This window comes from Carettochelys insculpta, chromosome 6 (assembly GCF_033958435.1).
Source record: "Carettochelys insculpta isolate YL-2023 chromosome 6, ASM3395843v1, whole genome shotgun sequence".
Classification (NCBI taxonomy): Eukaryota; Metazoa; Chordata; order Testudines; family Carettochelyidae; genus Carettochelys; species Carettochelys insculpta.
Window position 1 is genome coordinate 5,013,669 of NC_134142.1, and position 22,380 is coordinate 5,036,048.

At 47.5% G+C, this 22,380-nt stretch overlaps 1 protein-coding gene across 1 annotated transcript in view; it reads right to left on the reverse strand.

Moving 5' to 3' along the window:
- Positions 1-22,380, reverse strand: part of MDGA2 (MAM domain containing glycosylphosphatidylinositol anchor 2) — a 683,176-nt gene that overhangs the window by 231,822 nt on the left and 428,974 nt on the right. The window contains exon 7 of the mRNA XM_074998506.1: positions 12,520-12,849. Within this exon, the coding sequence (XP_074854607.1) occupies positions 12,520-12,849 (330 nt within the window). The remainder of the gene's footprint in view (positions 1-12,519; positions 12,850-22,380) is intronic.

Here is a 22,380-nt window from a genome sequence, read left to right on the forward strand (position 1 = left end):
TTCCACTCTGTAGGGGGCCCCTGGGGCTGACCCCAGGCTCAACGGGGGGCTTGCTGGGAGCCAGCGGTGACGGTGGGGGCACCAGTGGCTCCCAGCGCAGCAAGGTGCTGAGCAGGCACTGGAAGCCCCAGGGAGCTGGGAAGGAGGTGGCAGCTGCCCGCCCTCCCTGAGCCCCAGTCCACGGCAGCCCCCACGGCTCCCAGGAGTCACGATGAAGCAGCAAGGGTGGGGCAGCCATGGCACTTCCCGCCTCCTTCCCCAAGCCTCCACGGCAGGGACAGGGCAGCTGTGGTGCTTCCCCGAGACCAGAGGAAGCAGCAGGGACAGGGCAGCCACCCACGTTCCCCCCACGTCCCTGAGGAAGGACCTAAGAGTGGGAATTTTTACGTCTTTGCCCTCAATACATCCATGACGTTCAGTGTGAAACAACGTCCATCCAGGCCACGTATAAAAGGGATCCCCCACATAGCCATGAGCTGAAAAAAGACCAAGGAAACATGAAGTCTTGTGGCACCTTGTAGACTAACAGATATTTTGGAGCACAAGCTTTTGTGGGCAAAGACCCGCTTCATCAGGTGCATGAGTGGGGGATGGGGGTGGCTTCAGAAGGGTATTTGAAGAGTGAGGTCCCAGTAAGAGGGAGGGCCAGAGCTGACAAGGTCTATTCAGCAAGGTGGAAATGGCTCAGTATCAACAGTACTTATTGAAAGAGGAAAACACAAGTCAGATCAGACAGGGGGATGGGAGCCTTTGTCAGAGTCTAATAGGGAGATAGTAACACCCAGGGCAGAGAAACTGCCTTTGTAAGCTGCGCGCCACTCCCAGTCTCTGTTTACTCCTTGGTTAATGGAGTTAAATTTGCAAATAAATTACAGCTCGGAGATTTCTCTCTCCATTTGATTTTTGAAATTTCTTCGTTTCAGGACTGTCACCCTTAAATCTGTCACTGAGTGTCCAGCGAGATTGAAGGGTTCACCCACAGGCTTCTGTACATTACCATTCCTGATGTCTGATTTATGTCCATTTATTCTTTTATGCAGAGACTGTCTAGTTTGGCCCATGTAAATTGCAGTGGGGCATTGCTGGCGCATGATGGCATGTATTATATCAGTAGATGTACAGGTAAAGGAGCCCCGATGGAATGGTTGATGTTAGGTCCTGTGATGGTGTCACTGGTGTAGATATGTGAGCAAAGCTGCACACATATGCAAATGAATCATTTTGCATTTTTGAGACTGCTTATTTGCATTAAACTGTAAGCAACAGGGCTCAGTGTAGACACAGCCAAAAAGCGTAAACGTGGAGCTGTCAAGCATGTTTTTTATTTTCTTTTAATTCCATTATTCTCTATTTTCCTTTGGAAAATTTCATGCAGCCACCCCAGGGGTGCAAGAGTCCCTCACAGCAAAGGTGAAGACAGGGAAGGAGACTACAACAAACACTCTTATGCCGGTTTCATTCAAGGGCCCACACATGGAACTGTCTGCTGCCATCACATTGTGCTGCCATTAGGCAGTGGATTGCAAACCTAGCTGGAAGAAGCCCAAAGACCAAGGAGGTGATGAGAGCCAGAGGAGTGGGTCACAGGCTTATATAGAGATCTCCCTGTGACAGCCACTCATCCCCTGTGCAGTAGTAAGACAAAAGCAGGGACACATCTCACCATACAAACTGTGTTGTAACTTCTTACATGGGGGCAGCTGAGTCCACAAAGAAAGAAAGAAATTCCTGTACACCTTCAGGATCAAGTAATCATCAGAAAAAAAACATTTTAAAGCACCTCCCACTTCGTTTTGCTTTCCATTGTTTGCAATAAACAAACTGTTCTATGGGTGATGTCACCACAACATCAATTTACTCCAATAATAAATAAGTCATTTCTTTGCTCACAGAACCCATGAAACATCACAAGAGTACTCATAAACGATCACCGTTGGACTGTGCTTGTGGCTTACAAATGTCTTAATTACACCACTAATTATACCAAAGAATGTTCTTTGTCATCATGGAAATAGAAGCTCCCATGATTTTAATAAACTACCTGAACTAAAATGAAGATGATTCTTTCATGTCTGTTGAAAGAATGAGTCAAACCGAAAATATGGTGCTTCATCAATAAACCAGGGCCCCAAGTTCAAATAAACATAATTTGCTAATTCTTCATTACACTGATCAGATTAAAGAGGAAACACTTATATCAAATTGTCACAAGTAAGACTTGTGGCTACATGGTCTACTGATACATTTTTGCAATGTCTGAGGCTCTCTCTGATGCTCTACTTGTTGGAATTTAGTACTTTCACTGCTGAGGCCTGGGTCTGATTCACCATCAGAGAATAGTTTCACCTTTATGTGATAAAGGACACAGTCAGTGCTCTCTTGTCACTAAAAGATGGACAGCAACTCAGACCTGACAGAGTTGACCTCTTGAGGTCCTTTCCAGTTCTAATATTCTGATTATAGCAGTTATTCTGCCAGTCCACATTAAGGCGTTTGTATGGAAAACACGGCTCTCATTTCACAGGTACATCAAAAGGTGTAACATCAGAGGACTCTGATTAGGCCAATACTGGTCCCATCCACACTGTGCTCTATTCTCAGGCTTTGTGATTCCAGAACTATGATGTTTCCTGACAGGGTATTTTGCACCATCTAGAACAGTGGTTCTCAACAGGGGGTGGTACGTGTATCTTAGGGGCACGCAGACCTCTTCCCGAGAGTAAATTAATTGAGTGTTTCTCAACCTCTTATGAATAAAAAATTGACTTATTTATGTTCCTCTATTTTTTGTCCTTTTTGCACAATTGTAAGTATGATTGCAAGTCTATTGCCTATAGGCAATTACTTCCAACCTGCTAGTTAAGTTGTTTACATAAATGTGTTGCCGCAACCGAAAAAACTTGTGTGCCTGAAAAATGGAGGTACTGGGGGTACATATAATTTTTTGAAAGTGGTACTTTATGAAAAAGGTTGAGAAATACCGGTCTAGAACAGGGTCTCAAACTCACAAACCTTGGGCCTTCTGTGGCCAATGCTATGGTGTAATTCTGCCCAGGATTACCATTACAGCCAAGCTTGTGCACTCAAGTGAGACTGCATCAACACTACGAGAGAAATTTGAATTTATTTATATTGATTTTCTAATTCTGGAATTTTCAAGTTCGATTTTGACCATCCTCACTTCACATCTTGCTCCCCACAAAGTCAAGTCATTGCTGCCACACACATATTGGCTAACACTGATTGCTGCAGTACTGCACTGTGGGAAGCTATCCCACAGTTTCCTCATCCCCATTATCGCTCTGGTCTTGATGTCATCTTCCCCCATTGCATTTTCATCATTCTCCTCCCAGTCCCTGAAAATATGTCAATCCATTGGCAATAATGCAGAAGACACTTAAAATTACAATAAAGAAGTTTCAGAGAGGTAGCTGAGTTAGCCTGTATCTTCAAAAACAGTAAGAAGTCCTGTAGCACCTTATAGACTAACGGATATTTTGGAGCATAAGCTTTTGTGGGCAAAGACCCGTTTCATCAGATGCATGAGTGGGTGGGGGTTCAGAGGAAGATTTAAAGAGGGGATCTCAGTAAAGGGGAGGGCCAGAGCAGACAAGATCTAGGCAGTGGGGGTGGATGTGGCCCATTATCGGCAGTTAATGTGGAGTTGTGAACATCAAGCGTGGAAAAATCAAGTCACTTCAGTCGGGGGGATGTGGCCCATTGTCACCTCCATGTTAGCAACTGACATTGGGCCACATCTCCCTTGTTCCAAGTTTTGTCCCAAGACAGAGTGAAGCACAGGAGGTTTGTAGAGGACCTATGCTCCACTCAGAGCACAAGGGTTAAGCAGCAGTTGTAAAACTTGTCAAAGGTTTGCTTCAAGAGATACCAACAGGAGGTTTGGCCAGACTGATCACTGACTGCTTTGTCCATTGGTCTGTGCATAGAGCACTGGTCTGGGACTCAGGAGACCATGGATCCCTTCCCAGTTCTGCCACTGACCTTTGGACAGTCACTTCATCTCTCTGGGTGTCAGTTTCCCCATCTGCACAATGACACCATCTCCTTTGTGAGGCCCTTTGAGACGTATAGAGGAACAGAGTTACATAGGGCTTAGGGTTAACATAAAGCCCCTGCCCAGAACCTGATCACATGGCATAAAAACACTGCAGGCCTTTGGCTTCAGACTGACACACAAAGCCAGCACATGTACCCCCCCGTAAAGACCCCACTTGGGCACGGTGACGCCTGATTCCATGCTCCCTCCACCTACTCAGAAACTTGCTGCTGGGGGGCGGGAAGGAGCCCCAGCCTCCTTCCTGAGGGCTGACACATCGTGGGAGCAAGGGGCATGTTGAAGGCACACGAGAAAGTTTTCTCCAATTCCAAAGATGACTGCTGGCCAGGAGAAGACACGATCAAGTGCAGGCTGCTCCCCAGCAAGAGTGCTGTGAACTGCTCCTGTAGGCTATGGAGTTCACCGATGAACCAAGCAACTTGATGAAACCAATATGGACACCAGTGAGCACCATAGGGGAAAATGAAAAAACCCTCAAGTGAAACTAGTTCCTTTGACTGTGCAGACTGCCTTTTCTCTTGGGCTTCCAGTGACCTGCTGCTGGGGGACAGATTGGGACATGCTCATTAGGAGGTCAGGGTCTTGTCCGCTACTCTTACCTTGCTTCACTGTTTTTATCTCTGGCCGTGTCTAAACTCGCCCCTCCCCCTTTCTGGAAGGTGCATGGTAATGAGCGGAAGGCAAGATGCAAATGAGGCACAGATTAAAATATCTCACACTTCACTAGCATATCCCCGTGAGATCTCGTTTCCGGAAGCTCCTCTCCCAGAAGCAAAGCTGCCATGTAGACGGGGCTCCTTTGGAAAGACACAGAAGGACACGTGGAGACAGGGTTCCTTTGGAAAGGCACCAAAAGTTTGCAGAAAAAAGGTGTACCGGAAGGGGGATTTCCTTCGCAAGGACCCCTGTGTCCTTCTGAAGGAGCCCCATCTACATGGCAGCTTTGCTCCTGGAAGGCAACTTCTGGAAGTGAGATCTTGCAGGGATATGCTAATGAAGCCTGAGATATTTTAATCCACACCTCATTTGCATCTTCCGCTCCACTCATTCCCATCCCCCTTCTGGAAGGCAGGTTGAGGGCAAGTGTAGATGCAGCTTTTGGGATGGCAATGCTTGCGTGGCTCCCTGGTTGGTTTGTTCCTTGTCTCTCATGCTGCGCTACTGTTCTAGGGGGATTTGGAACTGGCTAGCAAGTGAAACAGTGAGAAGTCATTTACCAAAGGAACAGTAGCTAGCACTAAATATTAGTCTAGATCCTTCCTCCCACTCTGCGTATTCAGATCGCTGCCTTGCAGCACTACCGGACAGATGGGACTAACTGCCCTCCTCTGCTGGTATAGATGGGGCACAGGACCGAAGACACCCCTAAATCTCTGCCAGCTTCGAGCAAAGATGGAAAATGGAGCACGACAGCCATCCCCTCCCATCTACTGAGGTCCTGCATGGGCCAGCACAGCCCAAGACAGGAGGCAGCACTATTCAGAGGGGAATCACAAGGCTGGCTGCAGGGTGTACACATCAGTGCATCCCTGGGGACAGCCGGTTGGGTTCGGATGGAGCACTGAATGCAATGCAGAGCTGCCCACCTCTGGCAGAAATGCTGAGGGAGAGCAGCCCGGGGGCAACAGCCAAGGACCGGGTGATTTCAGAGTTTATGGTTAGGAGGTGGAATCTGAGGGAGTGGATCCTGGGGGCCAAATCTCTTCCGATGCCACTTAGAGTCAGTGCTGACCCTGGCAGTTCCCTTACAATGGTGAGCTCAGTGTGAGACAAGGGGCCCCTTCTCCTGGCCATCTGGATTTGCTCTAGCCTTCTGCAGGTTTGCGATGGCCCAGGAAGCTAATTCCTCTTCTGGGGCTTGTTGTCAGCTCTCCTCTGAATCCCAGACTCATGCACAACTGTGGCAGATACTCCCTGGCACATATGGCTATGTTCACAACAGCACTTCCCTCTCCCTAAGAAAATCGATGTGGGAGGAAAATGTTCCCTTCCTATCCTGGGCTGCTGTCCGAACAGACGATGCTCAGGTCAGGCCTAGGTTAACTCTTCTGGGGACCCAGAGCTATTAGATATGGTGGCAGGGTTGGGGCAGAAGGTTGGCATGTGAGAGGGGCCATATTCAGGGTTCAGAATGTGAAAGGAGGTCCAGGCTGTGGTAGAAGGTTGGGGTGTGAGAGGGGAGGAGGGCTCCATCTAGGGATGCAGGTGGAGTGAGGGATTTGGGGTTCAGGAGGCGGATCAGGGCAGGAGGTGGGGGTGCTGGGGCTGGGTGGGAGGTGGGTGTGCAATGGGGCTCTGGGCTGGGGCAGGAGATTAGGATGTGGGGCAGATCCCCTTTGCTGGCACAGACCTCAGTAGGGGAATAGACAGTTGTCTCTGCAAGCTGCCCTGCACTCGGTGGCAGGCACTGCTCCCAGGAGCTCCCACTGGCCACTGTTCCCCACCAACGGGACCTGCAGGGGTGGAGCCTGCAAGTGAGGGAAGTGCCTGGATGGAGCTCCTGGTGTTGGCAGCTCTATTCTAGTGGGGTTGGGCTACGTCAGTGTATGGAACCATACCCTCCTCCTGCCAGGCAGGGCTCGAACACAGGGCACCAGTGGTTGTAGCCCTGGATGGCAACCCAGAGAACTTTTGGCAGCCCTACCCTACCCACCAACTTAGGCTGGGGCCATAGCCTGCAGCCCCTAAAGCCCTCTTCTTAATCTGGCCCTGCTTGGAGTCGCTCTGCACCGTTACCCTGGAGGGGAAGAGACTGTTCTTTTGAACCGGCAACCACTACCTAGTCACAAAGGACAGGGGTGTGCACAAGGCAGGGGCAAGGAGAGGCGCCCTCCAGTAATTACCAAGGGCATGGAAAATGGAACATCTTCCTGGGCCCACAAAGGCAAGGAACAGCAACCTCCTTCCAGGGCTAGGGCTGAGGCTGATGGGGGAGTAGGACAAATTCTTGATGGAGCTGGGTCAGAGAAGGAAGAGCAGGCTGCTGCCAGGGCAAGCACAGAGGGGAGCTGGGGAGAGCAAGCTCCTTGGGAGGAGAGGGATACAGAATGTTCCCCTCCAAAAGGGGTCAAATTTCAATTCCTGTTCATGCCCTGAAGCCTCCAAAAGCCAGATCCTGCTGGGATTGAATGCTGGCCCTGCACGGCTAGCAGTCTAACAGCTATTTCAGGTGCTGTTGGAGATCTTGATTTCATACAGGGAGGTTCCAACACCTACTGCTTTAGGAAAACCTTGCCATGTCTATCCTGCAAAACAGAGAAAGCTCTGTTGCTCCATTACACCACCACACGGCCTCTCTCCGCTTTCCAAATCTCAGCAGCCAGCCTGACTGCTTGTCCCAAAGTCTTCTGCCTAGGAATATGCGGAGTGATTTACTGTCCCGCTGGCCCCACCACACTCTGCAGTCTCACTTCCTCTCCACTGGCCGCCAGAGCACCCTAAAGAGCAGACCCCTGTGAGGAGTTCCTAATTCAGTGTCCGGATTTCCACAGTCAATGCTTCCGCAACTGTGCTCAGACTGACATTATATGCAAACAATACCAAACGAGACACAATATCAACTATGCTGAACGCTATTCTGTCCAGCGTCTCAAAAATAACCCAGACATTCTAATCAAACCAGCTGAGAAAGGGGCTGCTGTTGTCATCATGAATAAATCAGACTATCATAGAATCATAGAAGAGTAGGACTGGAAGGGACCTCGAGAGGCCATCGAGTCCAGCCCCCTGCCCTCATGGCAGGACCAAGCACTTTCTAGACCATCCCTGAAAGCCATCTATCTAACCTCTTCTTAAATAGCTCCAGTGATGGAGATTCTACCACCTCCCTTGGCAATTCGTTCCACTGTTTGATCACCCTGACAGTTATGAACTTTTTCCTAATGTCCAACCTGAACCTCCCCTGCTGCAATTTCAGTCCATTGCCTCTTGTTCTATCCTCAGAGGCAAGGAAGAACAAGTTCCCTCCCTCTGCCTTATGACACCCTTTTAGATACCTGAAAACTGCTATCATGTCCCCCCTCAATCTTCTCTTTTCCAAACTAAACAAGCCAAATTCTTTCAGCCTTTCTTCATAGGTCATGTTCTCTAGACCTTTGATCATTCTCGTTGCTCTCCTCTGGACCCTCTCCAATTTCTCCACATCCTTCCTGATCTGCAGTGCCCAGAACTGGACACAATACTCCAGCTGAGGCCTAACCAGCGCAGGGTAGAGCGGGAGAATGACTTCTCGTGTCTTGTTCACAACACACCTGCTAATGCATCCCAGAATCATGTTTGCTTTTTTGGCAACAGCATCACACTGTTGACTCAGATTTAGCTTGTGGTCCACTATAACCCCTAGATCCCTTACTGCTGTACTCATTCCTAGGCAGTCCTTTCCCATTCTGTATGTGTGACTCTGATTGTTTCTTCCTAAGTGGAGCACTTTGCATTTGTCCTTATTAAACTTCATCCTGTTTACCTCAGCCCATTTCTCCAGTTTATCCAGATCCTTTTGAATTATGACCCTATTCTCCAAAGAAGTTGCAACCCCTCCCAGCTTGGTATCATCTGCAAACTTTTTAAGTGTACTTTCTATGTCAATATCTAAATCGTTAATGAAGATATGGAACAGAACCGGTGCTAAAAAAGACCCCTGCGGAACCCCACTAGTTATACTTTTCCAGCTGGATTGAAAACCATTAATAACTACTCTCTGGGTACGGTTATCCAGCCAGTTGTTCACCCACCTTATAGTAGCCCCATCTAAGTTGTATTTGAGTAGTTTATTGATAAGTATATTATGTGAGACTGTGTCAAATGCTTTACTGAAGTCTAGGTATATCACATGTACCGCTTCTCCCTTATCCACAAGGCTTGTTATTCTATTAAAGAAAGCTATTAGATTGGTTTGACATGATCTGTTTTTAACAAATCCATGCTGGCTGTTCCCTATCACCTTACCACCTTCCAATTGCTTGCAGATGATTTCTTTAATGACCTGCTCCATTATCTTTCCTGGCACAGAAGTTAAGCTGACTGGCCTGTAGTTTCCCGGGTCATTCTTGTTCCCCTTTTTATAAATGAGTACTATATTTGCCCTTTTCCAGTCTTCTGGAATCTCTCCCGTCTCCCATGATTTTCCAAAAATGATTGCTAAAGGCTCAGATACCTCTTTTGTCAGCTCCTTGAGGATTCTAGGATGCATTTCATCAGGCCCTGGTGATTTGCAGACATCTAATTTTTCTAAGTAAATTTTAATTTGTTCTTTTCGTATTTCAACTTCTAAACCTACCCCTTTTTCACTAGCATTCTCTATGTCAGGCATTCCTTCAGATTTCTGAGTGAAGACCGAAACAAAGAAATCATTAAACATCTCTGCCATTTCCAAATTCCCTGTTACTGTATCTCCCTCATCACTGACCAATGGCCCTACCCTCTCCTTGGTCTTCCTCTTGTTACCAATGTATTTGTAAAAAGCCTTCTTGTTTCCCTTTATGCCTGTAGCTACTTTGAGCTCATTTTGTGCCTTAGCCTTTCTAATCTTGCTCCTGCATGATCGTGTTGTTTGCCTATATTCATCCTTTGTAATTTGTCCTAGTTTCCATTTCTTATACGATTCCTTTTTTAGTTTGAGATCATGCAAGATCTCCTGGTTAAGCCAAGGCAGTCTTTTGCCATGTTTTCTATCTTTCCTACGCAGAGGGATAGCTTGCTTTTGGGCCCTTAATAATATCCCTTTGAAAAACTGCAAACTCTCCTTAGCCGTTTTTCCCCTCAGTTTAGCTTCCCATGGGACCTTACCTACCAGCTGTCTGAGTTTACCAAAATCTGCCTTCCTGAAATCCATTATCTCTATTGTACTGTTTTCCCTTCTACCCTTCCTTAGAATTGTGAACTCTATGATTTCATGATCAGTTTCACCCAAGCATCCTTCCACTTTCAAATTCTCAATAATTTCCTCCCTATTTGTTAAAATTAAATCTAGAACAGCTTCCCCCCGGTAGCTTTTTCAACCTTTTGGAATAAAAAGTTGTCTGCAATGCAATCCAAGAATTTATTGGACAGTCCGTCCCCTTCTGTATTAGTTTCCCAACATATACTTGGATAGTTGAAGTCCCCCATCACCACCAAATTCTGGGCCCTGGATGATTTTGTTAGCTGTTTAAAGAAAGCCTCATCCACCTCTTTCACCTGGCTAGGGGGCCTGTAATAGACGCCTAGTAGGACCTGATCCTTGTTTTTTACTCCTCTGAGTCTAACCCAGAGACTTTCAACCCGTCCATCTCCTATGTCCATCTCCACCTCTGTCCAAGTGTGTACATTTTTAATATACAAGGCAACACCTCCTCCCTTCTTTCCCTGTCTGTCCTTCCTAAGCAGGCTGTACCCTTCAATACCAACATTCCAGTCATGAGTATTATCCCACCAAGTTTCTGTGATGCCAACAATATCATAGTTGTATTCATTTATTAGTACTTCCAATTCTTCTTGTTTATTTCCCATACTACTTGCATTTGTATATAGGCATCTCAGACATTGATTTGGTCTTGCCTCCCAGTTTTGCCCTGGCCCTCTTTTTACTTTCCCAGTGTAGCCCATACTCCCTCCCATTTCAAGTTCATCTCCCAGGTATCCATGCTCCCCACTTACCTGCAGGCTTTGTTCCCCTGCCCCCGTCGAACCTAGTTGAACAGGAGGCAGCCAGACAACTGTGAACAGGAGGCAGCCAGACAACTCTCCAACACCAAATTTTACAGCCCTCTCTCCTCTGATCACACTTTGGAATTACAAAAGAAACTAGACTACACCACCTTCTTAAAGGAACTAACTGCTTCTACGTGGGACCTTAGTCACTCAGACACATCACCTAAGTCTCGACCTGGGTTATTCTATTTACTTGCCAATATCCACAAACCTGGAAACCCCGGACGCCCTATCATTTCAGGTGTTGGCACCCTTACTACTGGACTTTCCAGTTATGTGGACTCATTCCTCAAACCCTACGCCACCAACACTCCCAGCTATCTCCGAGATACCACTGACTTCCTGAGGAAATTACAAAACATCAGAAAACTTCCTGACAAAGCCATCCTTGCCACCATGGACGTAGAGGCTGGAGATGTAACACTACCTAGGGAGGGTTCTGAGTTAATACACAAAATTACTTCCCAGTGTCTGGCTGGGGGATCTTAGGGTCTACCTGATCACCATATTTGTAGCCACCTTCTTCTGCAGTGTGGAACATGGATCACTTGTTGACCTGAACTAAAGAAAACAGTGGATTATCTACATTAAACCAAGAGGACTTTGGTTGGACTTTAAGGAGTTCAGTAACTCAGCCAAAGCTTATAGGTCTAAGGCCAGAGTGGGTGGGGAGATTCTGAGGCCTGTGATGTGCAGAAGGTCAAACCAGTTAACCATTATAGTCCCTTCTGACCTTGAAATCTATCAATCTAGGATAGCTAGCATAGCCTGATGAAATTTGCAGCCATGCATCATAAAATAAACAGGAACTATAATGAACATAATATTGACAACCTTTGTGTTTTCAAATAAATGTGCTGCTTTAACATACCTGGAAACAGAAATTCATTTTTACTGGGAAGAATTGATTGACAATCCTATCTTTTCTAGTTAGCATTACAAAATATGTTTGCTAGATTTTTTTTAAAAGGGACTTTCAGTCGGACCTAGTCAAAGAGACTTTGATGGGTTTTGTTCGGACTCTTGGGAGAAAAAAGATTGTCAGTTTTGATCTATTTATAATTTGACATATATGTGGGGGGGAGAAAAACCTAATTAATAAATCCATATAATGAATAACAAATGCAGAAAATAGTTGACCCCATCAGAAACCATTTCACAGTAATTTAGATTCTAGACTCTAAAATCTAGACTTGGGCTACTGTTGTTCCATGAATGCAGTAACAAATGGGGATTGCCTCAGGCACCGATAAAAATTATCTAAGCAAATGCAATAATCATGCCCATGTGCTCACACAGGTTTATACACTCTCCATTAGGTTAGAGAGAAGCACATGAACTCTACGCATGTTGGAAGATATTCTTAGCTGAGACATTTGCCAACAGGAGAGCCTTTCTTGTAAGGCATTGATATGGACACCCATTAAGTACCTAAGCCACAGTGGGTGTTTATGGGAATCTGCTACCCGAAAGCAGAATAAGCCCCAGTTATTCCTCACACGTGCCTCCCTCACACCCAATGACTGTTATTTGGTGCAAGCCGATGCATGAATCCCCTTTGGGGAATGGAGAATCACCTGGCATCCAGTTGACTTCCTGCCTTTTGTACCCAGGAGTTCCACCCCCTGGGAAGGGTGAGTCCAAGTTGTGGAGAAGCCTGCTGTGTTCATTCCTCTTCTCTTTCACATGCACTGAGGAGGAGACACAAGTGGACCTTTAACTTGTCAAGTTAACGCTGAAGGGAGCAGCCTTACCTGTACTGCTGGATATGTTGACATCAATGCTGATATCAGAAATGCCACCACCTTTCAGGGAAGCCACACAGGTGTATGTCCCAAAGTCAGTGAATTTCAAGTCAATGATATCCAAGTTAGTGGTGCCCAGGGAAACATCAGGGTCCGTCTGGGTGATGACCATCCTTTCCGAGCTACGCAACGGGCGTCCATTTTTAAACCAGCTGAATGTGAGCTCCTCAGAAGGAACCGCCTCTACCTGGCAGGATATTTTCACTTCACGCCCAATCTGGATGTTGTCGTCCTTGTGGTAGGGGTCAGGTGTGATCCAAAACCGGCCCTTTTTTAAGGCTAAAACAAAAAAAACATGTCCATGGTCAGTGTAATATGACGCATCTCTTGCAATCTGAGACCCTGATCCTTCAGACACTTACACCAAGGCCCGGAAATAGTGCCACCAATGTCACTATAAAATAGCCACATGCAGAAACTGAAGCCAGTGGATCCAATGTTAGACCGATTGGGTCCTTAATCGGCATCCTAACTGTGGCATACATATGCATTGCTAAAGTGCCCACTTCTCTTGTCTTCCAAGCAAGGGATAGACATGGTACATACGCACGGCAGAGGTGCTGGCAACTGAAGGTTATTAAAAATAATCCAAGGTTCCTCAGTTAATGAGCAGTCCTGTAGCACCTTAGAGACTAACAAAATGATTAGGTCATAAGCTTTTGTGGGTAACACCCACTTCTTCACATGATTGGAGGAGAAAACAATAGAAGACAGGGTAGAAAAAAACAAGTGGGTCTTAGTATTGAAAGCGCATGCCCTAATAAATGTGTTAGTTTCTAAGGTGCTAGAGGACTGCTTGTGATTGGTGAAGCTACAGAATAACAAGGCTCTTGGTCTGACAAGATTGACAATGAATGTGTCTAGGTATATCCATGCCCTGCCCCACTCTGCCCTACCAGAGTGCCTGAAGATAAACTTGCTGAAGATAAGAAAACAGAGATTAATGCAATGTCTCCAAAATGATCAGCTGTGTCATCTCAAATCTGTTTGCGGAAAGGGACAGCTGTGGAAAAAAACAAACACAAACTCTTGGCAAAAGGCCTCCTTGGGACACATGCATGGGGCTCTCTCTCCCTGCAACAAGCTGGATTCACCCTTCATTCGCAGCAGGGCTTGCAGACGCCACAGACTTATTGCACCACCAAACTGCAGCCCTAGGAGTGGGCAGGTAAGAAGCATATCTTCTGAGCAGCCTCCCATAGTGGGTCTGCAGTGAAGTCACAGCAGCAGTGCAAAGCTGCCCTTCCCTGGTCTACCCCTCCCACAAGAGGCTGTGCAAATGTAACTGCCCACCAGCAGCCTCAAACCTGGGACCTCAGGGCAGATGCCGCTACAGCCTGAGCTAAAGGCCAGCTGCCTTTCTGCTTAGGCTGTAGAAGATGCTTATTCCTTCTCTGTGACATGGTCTAGGTACCACTACATGGGACAGTGAACCATACCTAGGAGTGTGGGTTACACAAACACAGCACGTGCTTCCTTCCAAGGTGTGACGAGGGGCCTGTGGAAGTGAAGCGAATACATGCACATGCAGCTGGGAATGGAATGTGAACCACAAATTGTAGAGGCAGAGCTTGCTGCAAGCATCAGTAGGTTTGTTTGCTTTTTCTTTTAAATTAATAACAAAGTAATTTTCTTCAGTTCATTAGAACAAGAATTAATTAATCCTCAACCCTCCAGCCAACTAAGGGAAGTACAGTCCCAATTCAACAGAGGAGGAACTTAAGGCAGATGAATTTAATGATGGTTTAAGCAGAGCATGCCAGAGCTGGGACTAGAACTCACATGCCGCAGGACCCAACTGAGAATGCTAACTGCTGCTCCCTAATGCCTTACCAAAGCAACGCAAGCCTCAATTGACAAGGGGCACAGCAGCAATCACGAACACAAATTCAGCAAGCTGCCATTAAAAACAACAAACTGATGGCATTCTTCACTCATCTGTTTTCTATTTGCTTAAAACAAACAAAACTATTTGAGGTCGTAGCAGTTTGAATGAGCAAAGCAGCTGGCACAATGCTAATTTTTAAAAGATGTTCCCAAGTCAAGCATTAAGTTCTTGAAATGCACCTAACTTCTGATGTACTGAACAGAAATGCAACTAGTGTCATTTCTCTCCCTCTCTCTCCCCCTCCAAAACACACACCATACTGACAGACTGAAATGCTCCACCATGAAAATACAGTTTGGAAATTTTAATTAAAGGGAGCAGGTTTAAAACTAATAAAAGAAATTTCTTCTTCACTCAGCACATACTTAACCTGTGGAACTCCTTGCCAGAGGAGACTATGAAGGCTAGGACTATAGCGGAATTTAAGAAAGAGCTAGATAAATTCATGGCGGTTAGGCCCATAAAAGGCTATTAGCCAAGGGTAGGAATGGTGTCCCTGGCCTCTGATTGTCAGAGGCTGGAGATGGATGGCAGGAGACAAATTGCTTGATGATTGTCTTTGGTCCACCCCCTCGGGGGCACCTGGCACTGGCCACTGTCAGCAGACAGGCTACTGGGCTGGATGGACCTTTGGTCTGACCCAATATGGCCATTCTTATGTTCTTATAAACAAATTCTTGGGCTAAACTCAAAAACTGGAAGCCAGATGTTTAAATACATCATATCTGCTGTGTTATCTGTGACTTTTTAGTATAGTCCAATGTGTGCCAAGTCCCTTTATCTCCCCCCCGTCCTTATTTCTCTGACTGCTCATACACTGTTTCATGCATGGAACATTCTAGGGTGAAGTGAGGACACATCAGCAGTCTCCTGCCTGGCCTCATGTATTTATTTAGATGCTTGCAGCAAATGAAGTGTGACATCGTTACAAATGGTAAAGGCTGTGTGCTGAAAATTTTCTTGTCAGGATACCATACTCTGGGTAATAAACAGTTTGTTCATATACCAAAAGCGGAACAATATGAAATGGAAATGAACCGAGGAGGTGCAAAGCAAGCTAGGAGAGCATCCATTGTCAGCTGTTTATGAAGTGTTGAAAATGCTAATTCAGGCTTACTGTTGTTAGCTCAATAATTCTTGGAATAAAACTGCTTTGCGGCTAACCAAATTGAGTCAGAATTACTATTTGCTACAGCTATAAAAGAGCTCACACTTCACTGACAATATTTTATTGTATTTTTAACATTTTTATTTTTTCATCCTTTACCCATAAATCTAAAAAAACCTTTCAAAATTCAGTTACCCAGAGACAGAAAGGGACAGACAGACACACACGCAACAGACAAACAGAGAAGTAGCAACTTCGGCCAGGGCAATAACATACCTATCTTAATTAGAAGAAAGGAAAAAAAAAATCTGATTTGCTTCTAATGCTGGTTGGAGAAAATGAAAAAGGCTATGTGGTTATTCAAACACTTCATTGTTGAGATATATGGATGCCTACCAGGTTTCTAATACAGTATTTGTGAACTGTGAAAGTTTCTTGAATTTTAGTATGAAAAAATGCATGCCAGAGTACCTTAGCCATTATCCATCCCTTGCTACTCTGCTAAAAAGTTGGAATCAGGTGGACAGAAAGCAGAAACCATTGCATTTAACTTAGCTGACCAGCCCCACACAACAAATACAAAAACTGAAATTTGTCAAAGTGAACACTTGTAGCTACCAGCTGCAGCTTATTCAAATACCATTTCCCACAAACACATGGAAGTAACAAACACATTCCTACTTTGCAAAACAAGACAAAACAAATGAGGTGGGAATAATTCAATCAGCTGTATTTGGTAGGAACATCATGTTGCTTTCCATGCTGAATCTTTTTCCTTCCTTGTTCGCGCATAGTGAGTTAAGGCAGTTTCTCTTTCCCAGCAAATAGATAGTGAAGTTTAAAAGCAAGTTCTAAATCTCATCCCGGCCTTGTTTTGGCTAAAACCGTGAGAGCATTCATAAGCTCAGGGTAGGGGGACCATATCTGCCTATCCCACACACGGGGGTGGGGGGTGGCTCCCCAGCAGTCTGACCCGCCTGAGCAGCGAATGGGGCGGGGCAGGGGGCTGCTGCACAGGGTGGTCAGAGTGCAGCAGGAAGGGGGCCACGAACAGCTGCTCCCTGGGGGCCGGAGAAGCCGGGGGATCCCAGCCAGCGGAGGGGCATTCACTGCGTGTTCCAGGGGCCAGCTCCCATGGGGTGCCCAGAGTGCGCAGGCGGGGCAGGGACACATCACTGCTCCCAGGAAGCTCATGGCAATGCTGCCCTGCCCAGGAGGAGGGGTCCTAGGTTGGGGTGCTGGTGGAGAGGGGGAGCCACTGGTCCCCTCGCAGACACGCTGGAGACTGGGGGGGTGCCCCGTGTCCTGCCTCAGCCCCATTGGCCAGGCCCAGAGCTTTACCACTTCTGCCTGCAGCGCCCTGCCACGCAGCCTGCAGGCTTTGGGGGTCCAAGCGCCCCTGCCAGCCTCCGGGAGTCTGGCAGCTCAGCGGGGTGCTGCACCCAGGGCAAAGCTGCCTGATGCCCATGTGTGGGGCGGGCCAGGGCCGGCTGGGCATGTGTCACCCTGCAGCTGCCCCTGCAGGAAAGGCCCTGGCCCTGGCAGGGCACATGTGCGGGCCCTGGGAACCCTGGTTTCAGGGTCACCTGGGCAGTCCGTGGCCCTTGCTGTGAGTTGAGCTGGGTGTTGGTCTTCCTGAGCCCTGAGCAGCTCGTGGGGCTGTTGGGCAGCACAGAGCCACAGAATGCAGCTGGTGTGCCCTGTCCCTGCAGGCCAGTGCTCTGCAGTGCCTGAGACCCTCTGCCTTCCCTGCCAGAGCAGCAGGGCTGGACTCCCGGCTTCCCCATGCCATGGGGAGCTGGGAAGAAGGAGGCAGCCAGCACCACCCACTCCCATGACCGAACATGCCTCTGTAGGGCCCCTGCTGGCTCCCTCTGGTGTGGCGGAGAGGGTGTGAGTATGTCCCTTCCAGCCAGCAGCTGTGCCTGCATGCCAGCAAGGGCACCGAACATGGGGCAATTAGCTCCTTTAGTAGAATGCGTCAGGACGCCTTTTTGGCACCCGAAATACAGGGCTGTCCCCCCAAAAATGGGATGGGTGGTCACCCTTGTTCAGGGGGAAAGGAGCCTCAGGTACAAGGACACAAGCCGACTGCCTGACGGTGAGGAACACTTCCCTCATTGCCCGGTTGGTTACCAGCAAGCAATGTGCGGTTTTGTTCGTTAGCTTGTACTCAAGTACCGGGTATTAGCAAGAACCAGCGCCAGGCTATGCGGCACAACAGGTTCTAACCTACTATGGCAAACCCTGTGTTTCGAAAACCCTGGATGGCTGCAGAGGTTGCTGCACACCACACACCTCAGCCAAATCTCTCCCCACCCTCCCAGAGGAGATTCCTGAGCACAGACACTGGGTTCCGAAACACCGTGTGTCATGGCAGGAAGTACAGGTGCCTGCAGGCCCTCTGAAATCTGAGCTACTTGAAGCTTCTGCTCCATTTCCCTCCCTCTCTACTTCCTGCTCCCCATACAGGATGCTTCCTTTCACATGCCATCCTGCATCCCTAGACTCCAGCTAGCACCACCACCATCACCAGCTGCAGCAAGGACCCTGGGGGTCACAACAATGCCTCTCTCCCTCTGTGTCTGGTTGGAGCCTCACAAAACCTGCACTGCCTTCATGCTCTGCCTCCATTGCCAACACCAGGGAAACAATTTTATAATCATAGCCATGAAGCATTAAACTACCATCGTTTACCAATAGACACCTACAGCTCCCAGACCTTCCTCACCTTCAGAGGGGGAGACAGTTCAATTCCACCATTAGCTGTTCATGGCCGGGGCTGGAAATTGATTCATTTGACTCAGAGTTAATTCCTTCTCTGTTACATGTGCTAGTTCCATGAGGCGGTTCTAGCCACACACTCAAGCAATAAAAGCTCCGGGAGCAATAATAAAAGCTCTCCGTGTTCCGAAGCTTTTCTGAGGGAGAATTATCGGGATGAGCTGACTCCCTGAAGACAGCCACACCTTTCCCGGCCACAAACAAATTTTGTCACTCTCCCAAGAGGCTCTGCCCCTGCCAGGGACTTGTTTTTAGGGGGTTGCCAAGTTCCCATGGGAAAGAACCACAGCCAGAACCACTTTCTTCTAGTGTCAAGCAAAGAACCCCATGAAAGTAAGAGTAGTGCTGTCTCTAGCCTCTTTCCCTCTCTGCCTCATTGCAGAGCTTTTGGCTTGCATTCTCCACAGCCCTGCTCCCTGTTACAGAAGTGCCCATACCCTCCCAAAGGGAAGGCCCAGGGATTTGCTAACCACTCACAGCTTGAGCAAGCTGACACTAATCATCAGTCTGAACTTGTGAAACGTCTCCCTCCACACTTGCAAATGTTCCCGAGAAGGTGGTCATGGGCAGCAGGAGGCAGGTTCCCCAAGGCTGCAGAATGCCTATGGAGAAGCGTCAAGGCTGTTCCCTACTCTGACACTCTGAGTGCAGAAGGTGGCCCCCACAAGAGACCTTAAAAGTACCTTGCCTCTAGTCTACACACTACTGCTTAAAAGCCTCCCAAGGTCACAGATTCCCTGACCCTGGGAACTAGCTCACACTATTCTAGTGAGAAAACTCCTCTGTACAACCCAGGAAGACACACTGAGGGCATCTCCCTGGGGGGTGACCCCAAGCTCTTAACCCTCCCTCAGGAGAGAGCTTGAAAACAAAAGAAAGAATTTAAGCTTCAATCTGCTAGCTGACCTGTCAGATTTAGGCATGGCTATACACAGACCATCCGCTAGGACACAGGGATCAAATCACTGCCTTTAAACAACAACAACAAAAACAAAAGTGATTAACTCACAAAAGTAAAGATCAAGTACGCAAAAAAGTGATACAGCACACACCTGGTTGCTAGGTTTCAAGCAGGCACTTAAAAAGAAAGTGGATAAAAGCACAGCAACTTACTTCCCCGGGATTCAGTTTAGAAGTTACAAGACAGCGGGGGCAATACATAGCCAGCCCGAGAAGTCCTGCACTAAACCCACATTGAAAAATAACCTGATCACAGACTAACCATTTTCTTCCTACTTACAAATCTCTGTGCCCAGGCCGTGTTGTTAACTGGATATTTACTGGATTCATTCAGCACCTCTGTCCCGCTGCTCCGGCTTCACAAAAGAAGACCTCCTCAGTAGGGAACTGCTACCCTTCAAAAAATCCCCCTCCCTCTACCCAGTGGCTCCCCGCCTGCTTGTCAGAAGAGACCCACTCTCTCTGGGTTTAACCCTGTACAGGCATTTATCCATGACCCATCTGGAGGCAGGTTCCACAAGGCTGAAGGACTCCTGTGGAGGAGTGAAGAGGGCAGTCAGTCTCTGTACCTGTAGCCTGATCCTCACTGCACTGAGCTAGGTCCAGGGGATTTCTCTATGGGTGGCTGGACCTTCTGTAGCTCCAGGGGCAAAAACCTTCTCCAGGATCTGAGGTGCAGAATCCCAGACCCTCCAGCTGAGGGGGGGCCTCTGATGGTGCTGAGGACACTGACGTTTTCTGCCAATATATAGCCCTCCCGCCTCATCTGTGAGGAGCTGGACTATCTCCTGGCACTTGAAAGTGACCTTTCACCTTATTTGCAATGAGGATTCAGAGTTTGTGCACAATGATGGCCCCACTAGAACAGCTGTTTCTCCATTCCTGGAGCACAAGTAGTTTGAGAAGGTCCAGATTTCACTCCTTTCCAGTGACCCCAACCCCCTTTACCAAACAGCAAGTGCATTAATATATATACCCCACTGCCCTGAGTTCTGCTCAGGAGCGCTCCGCTTGTGTTGTTTCTTGGGATGCTCCCAGGTGTGCTGATCATGCCCCTGATACCCGCCTTCCTGCTCTCTGGGGCTTCCCCATCACCTGGTCCTGCTGAGGCACATCTCTGGTCCCCCACAGCCAAGGAAGAGAGCTGGGTCTACTGCCCCCTTGCAGAACAACGCAGCCACCATTTAACCACAACTCTGGGTCGATGAAGTTCCAGGGTACTGCAGCCCAGGGAACCCAACCCCCAGCAGGATCAAACCCCCACATCAATCTGCCTAGCTCCATGCAGAAGCTTTGCCCAAGGAGGGCTCATTGGGTAAGCCCCCTTTATCAATGAAAGGGAGCCGGGCACAGTGATAGCCCTCCCCAGATAGTAACAATTTGCACTGGGCTAAACAAAAGAGATTTTATTAAACAAAACAGTAGGACTTAAGGGGTTAAAGATAAGAATAAGCAGATCAGAGTGAGTTACCGAATCAAACAAAAGGAAAACACATAGCTAATCCTGTTCCCCATAAATCTGATTACTTTTGAATTCTTACCCTCAGCAGCTGCCTTTATATCAGAGAAATCTTCAAGTCAGAAATGATCTTACCCTGACCTGGGTCTCCAGTAAAGTTCTCTGTCTTAGGCTTATCAGGCAATTTCCAAAGCAGGCTGAAGACAAAAAATGGAGGAGGCCCTAGTCTGTCTTTATATCTTTCCCCTGTGAAGGGAATTCCATTGTTTTCTTTGGCTACCTCTACACTAGCCCTTAAAGGGGATTTTGAAGTTGGATGGGTCCTTTCGAAAAGGAGCCCCGTCTGGACGAGCTGTGGGGCAGTGAGTTGCGGCAATTTCGGAGAGCCGCGGCTGCAGGCATGCTAATGAGGTGCTGAATATGCATTTCAGTCCCACATTAGTAATCTTCGAAATGGCCATTTGCATGGCCATTTTGAAGATTTGGGCCAGTGAGACAAGGCCTTTGTGTGAAAGGATACTCCAAGCTGGAGACTGTCACATCAGTGAAATCACCAGTCCTGTCCTCTTTAGGCAATCAGCCACTGCCAGTTTGATAGTCTAAACACAGAACGCAAATTCTTCAGGTGTAGACTCCCATTAAAGGCCCTTAGTTGGCTAAGTGCTGCTATCCCTTGACAAGCCATACTCTTACCATAGGGTAGTCACATCTCCTGGCGAGGTCTTCATGGAGACAGACATTTGGAACATACCTATGTAAACAACACTCATAACTTGCACTACAAAAATGACAGAAGACAGAAATGTGATTTACGGTTTCAGCAGATTATACCATTGAAAACGATAGGTCACAAGACACATTTTGTTCAAGGCATCTCTGAGTTGAGCATATTTATATTCATAACCCATTTTCCATAGCGCCTGGGGGCAGGGGTCCGTCACCCCCCGGTGCCTTGACCTCTGCCTGGGAACACTCTGCTTGTTTTAGTTTGATGCTACACTAGTTACATTCAGGACAAACTTTTCTTCACAACCCCAAGGGCAAGACTCAATATCTGAAAGAACGGAAACAGCTATCTGGAGATAATCCCACGCATCTGGGAGCTGGGCCTCTGGAGACACGCTTCTAACATCTCTGCCCCGGCAAGAATTTCTATAGACAGTCAACAAACTGGGCTGGGAAATTTTGCAGTTGTGCAGAATAACCAAAATTGCCCCATGTGCTTCAGAACTCGATTAGCAAATGCCAGTTGGCCTCTGGAGAGAGCCAGGCAAGCGATAGGCTTCTCTCTTTCCCAGCTGTTTCCACAGCTAATTACATTCCCGAGTTGTAACATATACTGAATGTCTCTGCACTAAAGTCTATTTGCATTCACCACGTTCAGATATATCTTACCACCCCCACCTCCAATCAACCCCAAACGTTCCTTTCATCCATTAAAATGCTTCCTACCCGGCAAATGCACATTTTGAGATACACAGATAGCATCAAACACAGCCACTGAATCATTAGTTGCTGCACAATTTGCAGGCTTTGACACACTGGTCCACTGGCCATGGGCTGCCTCTTACACTGATACAAGGGACTGGGGAATGCTTGGCCTTGTGCTTT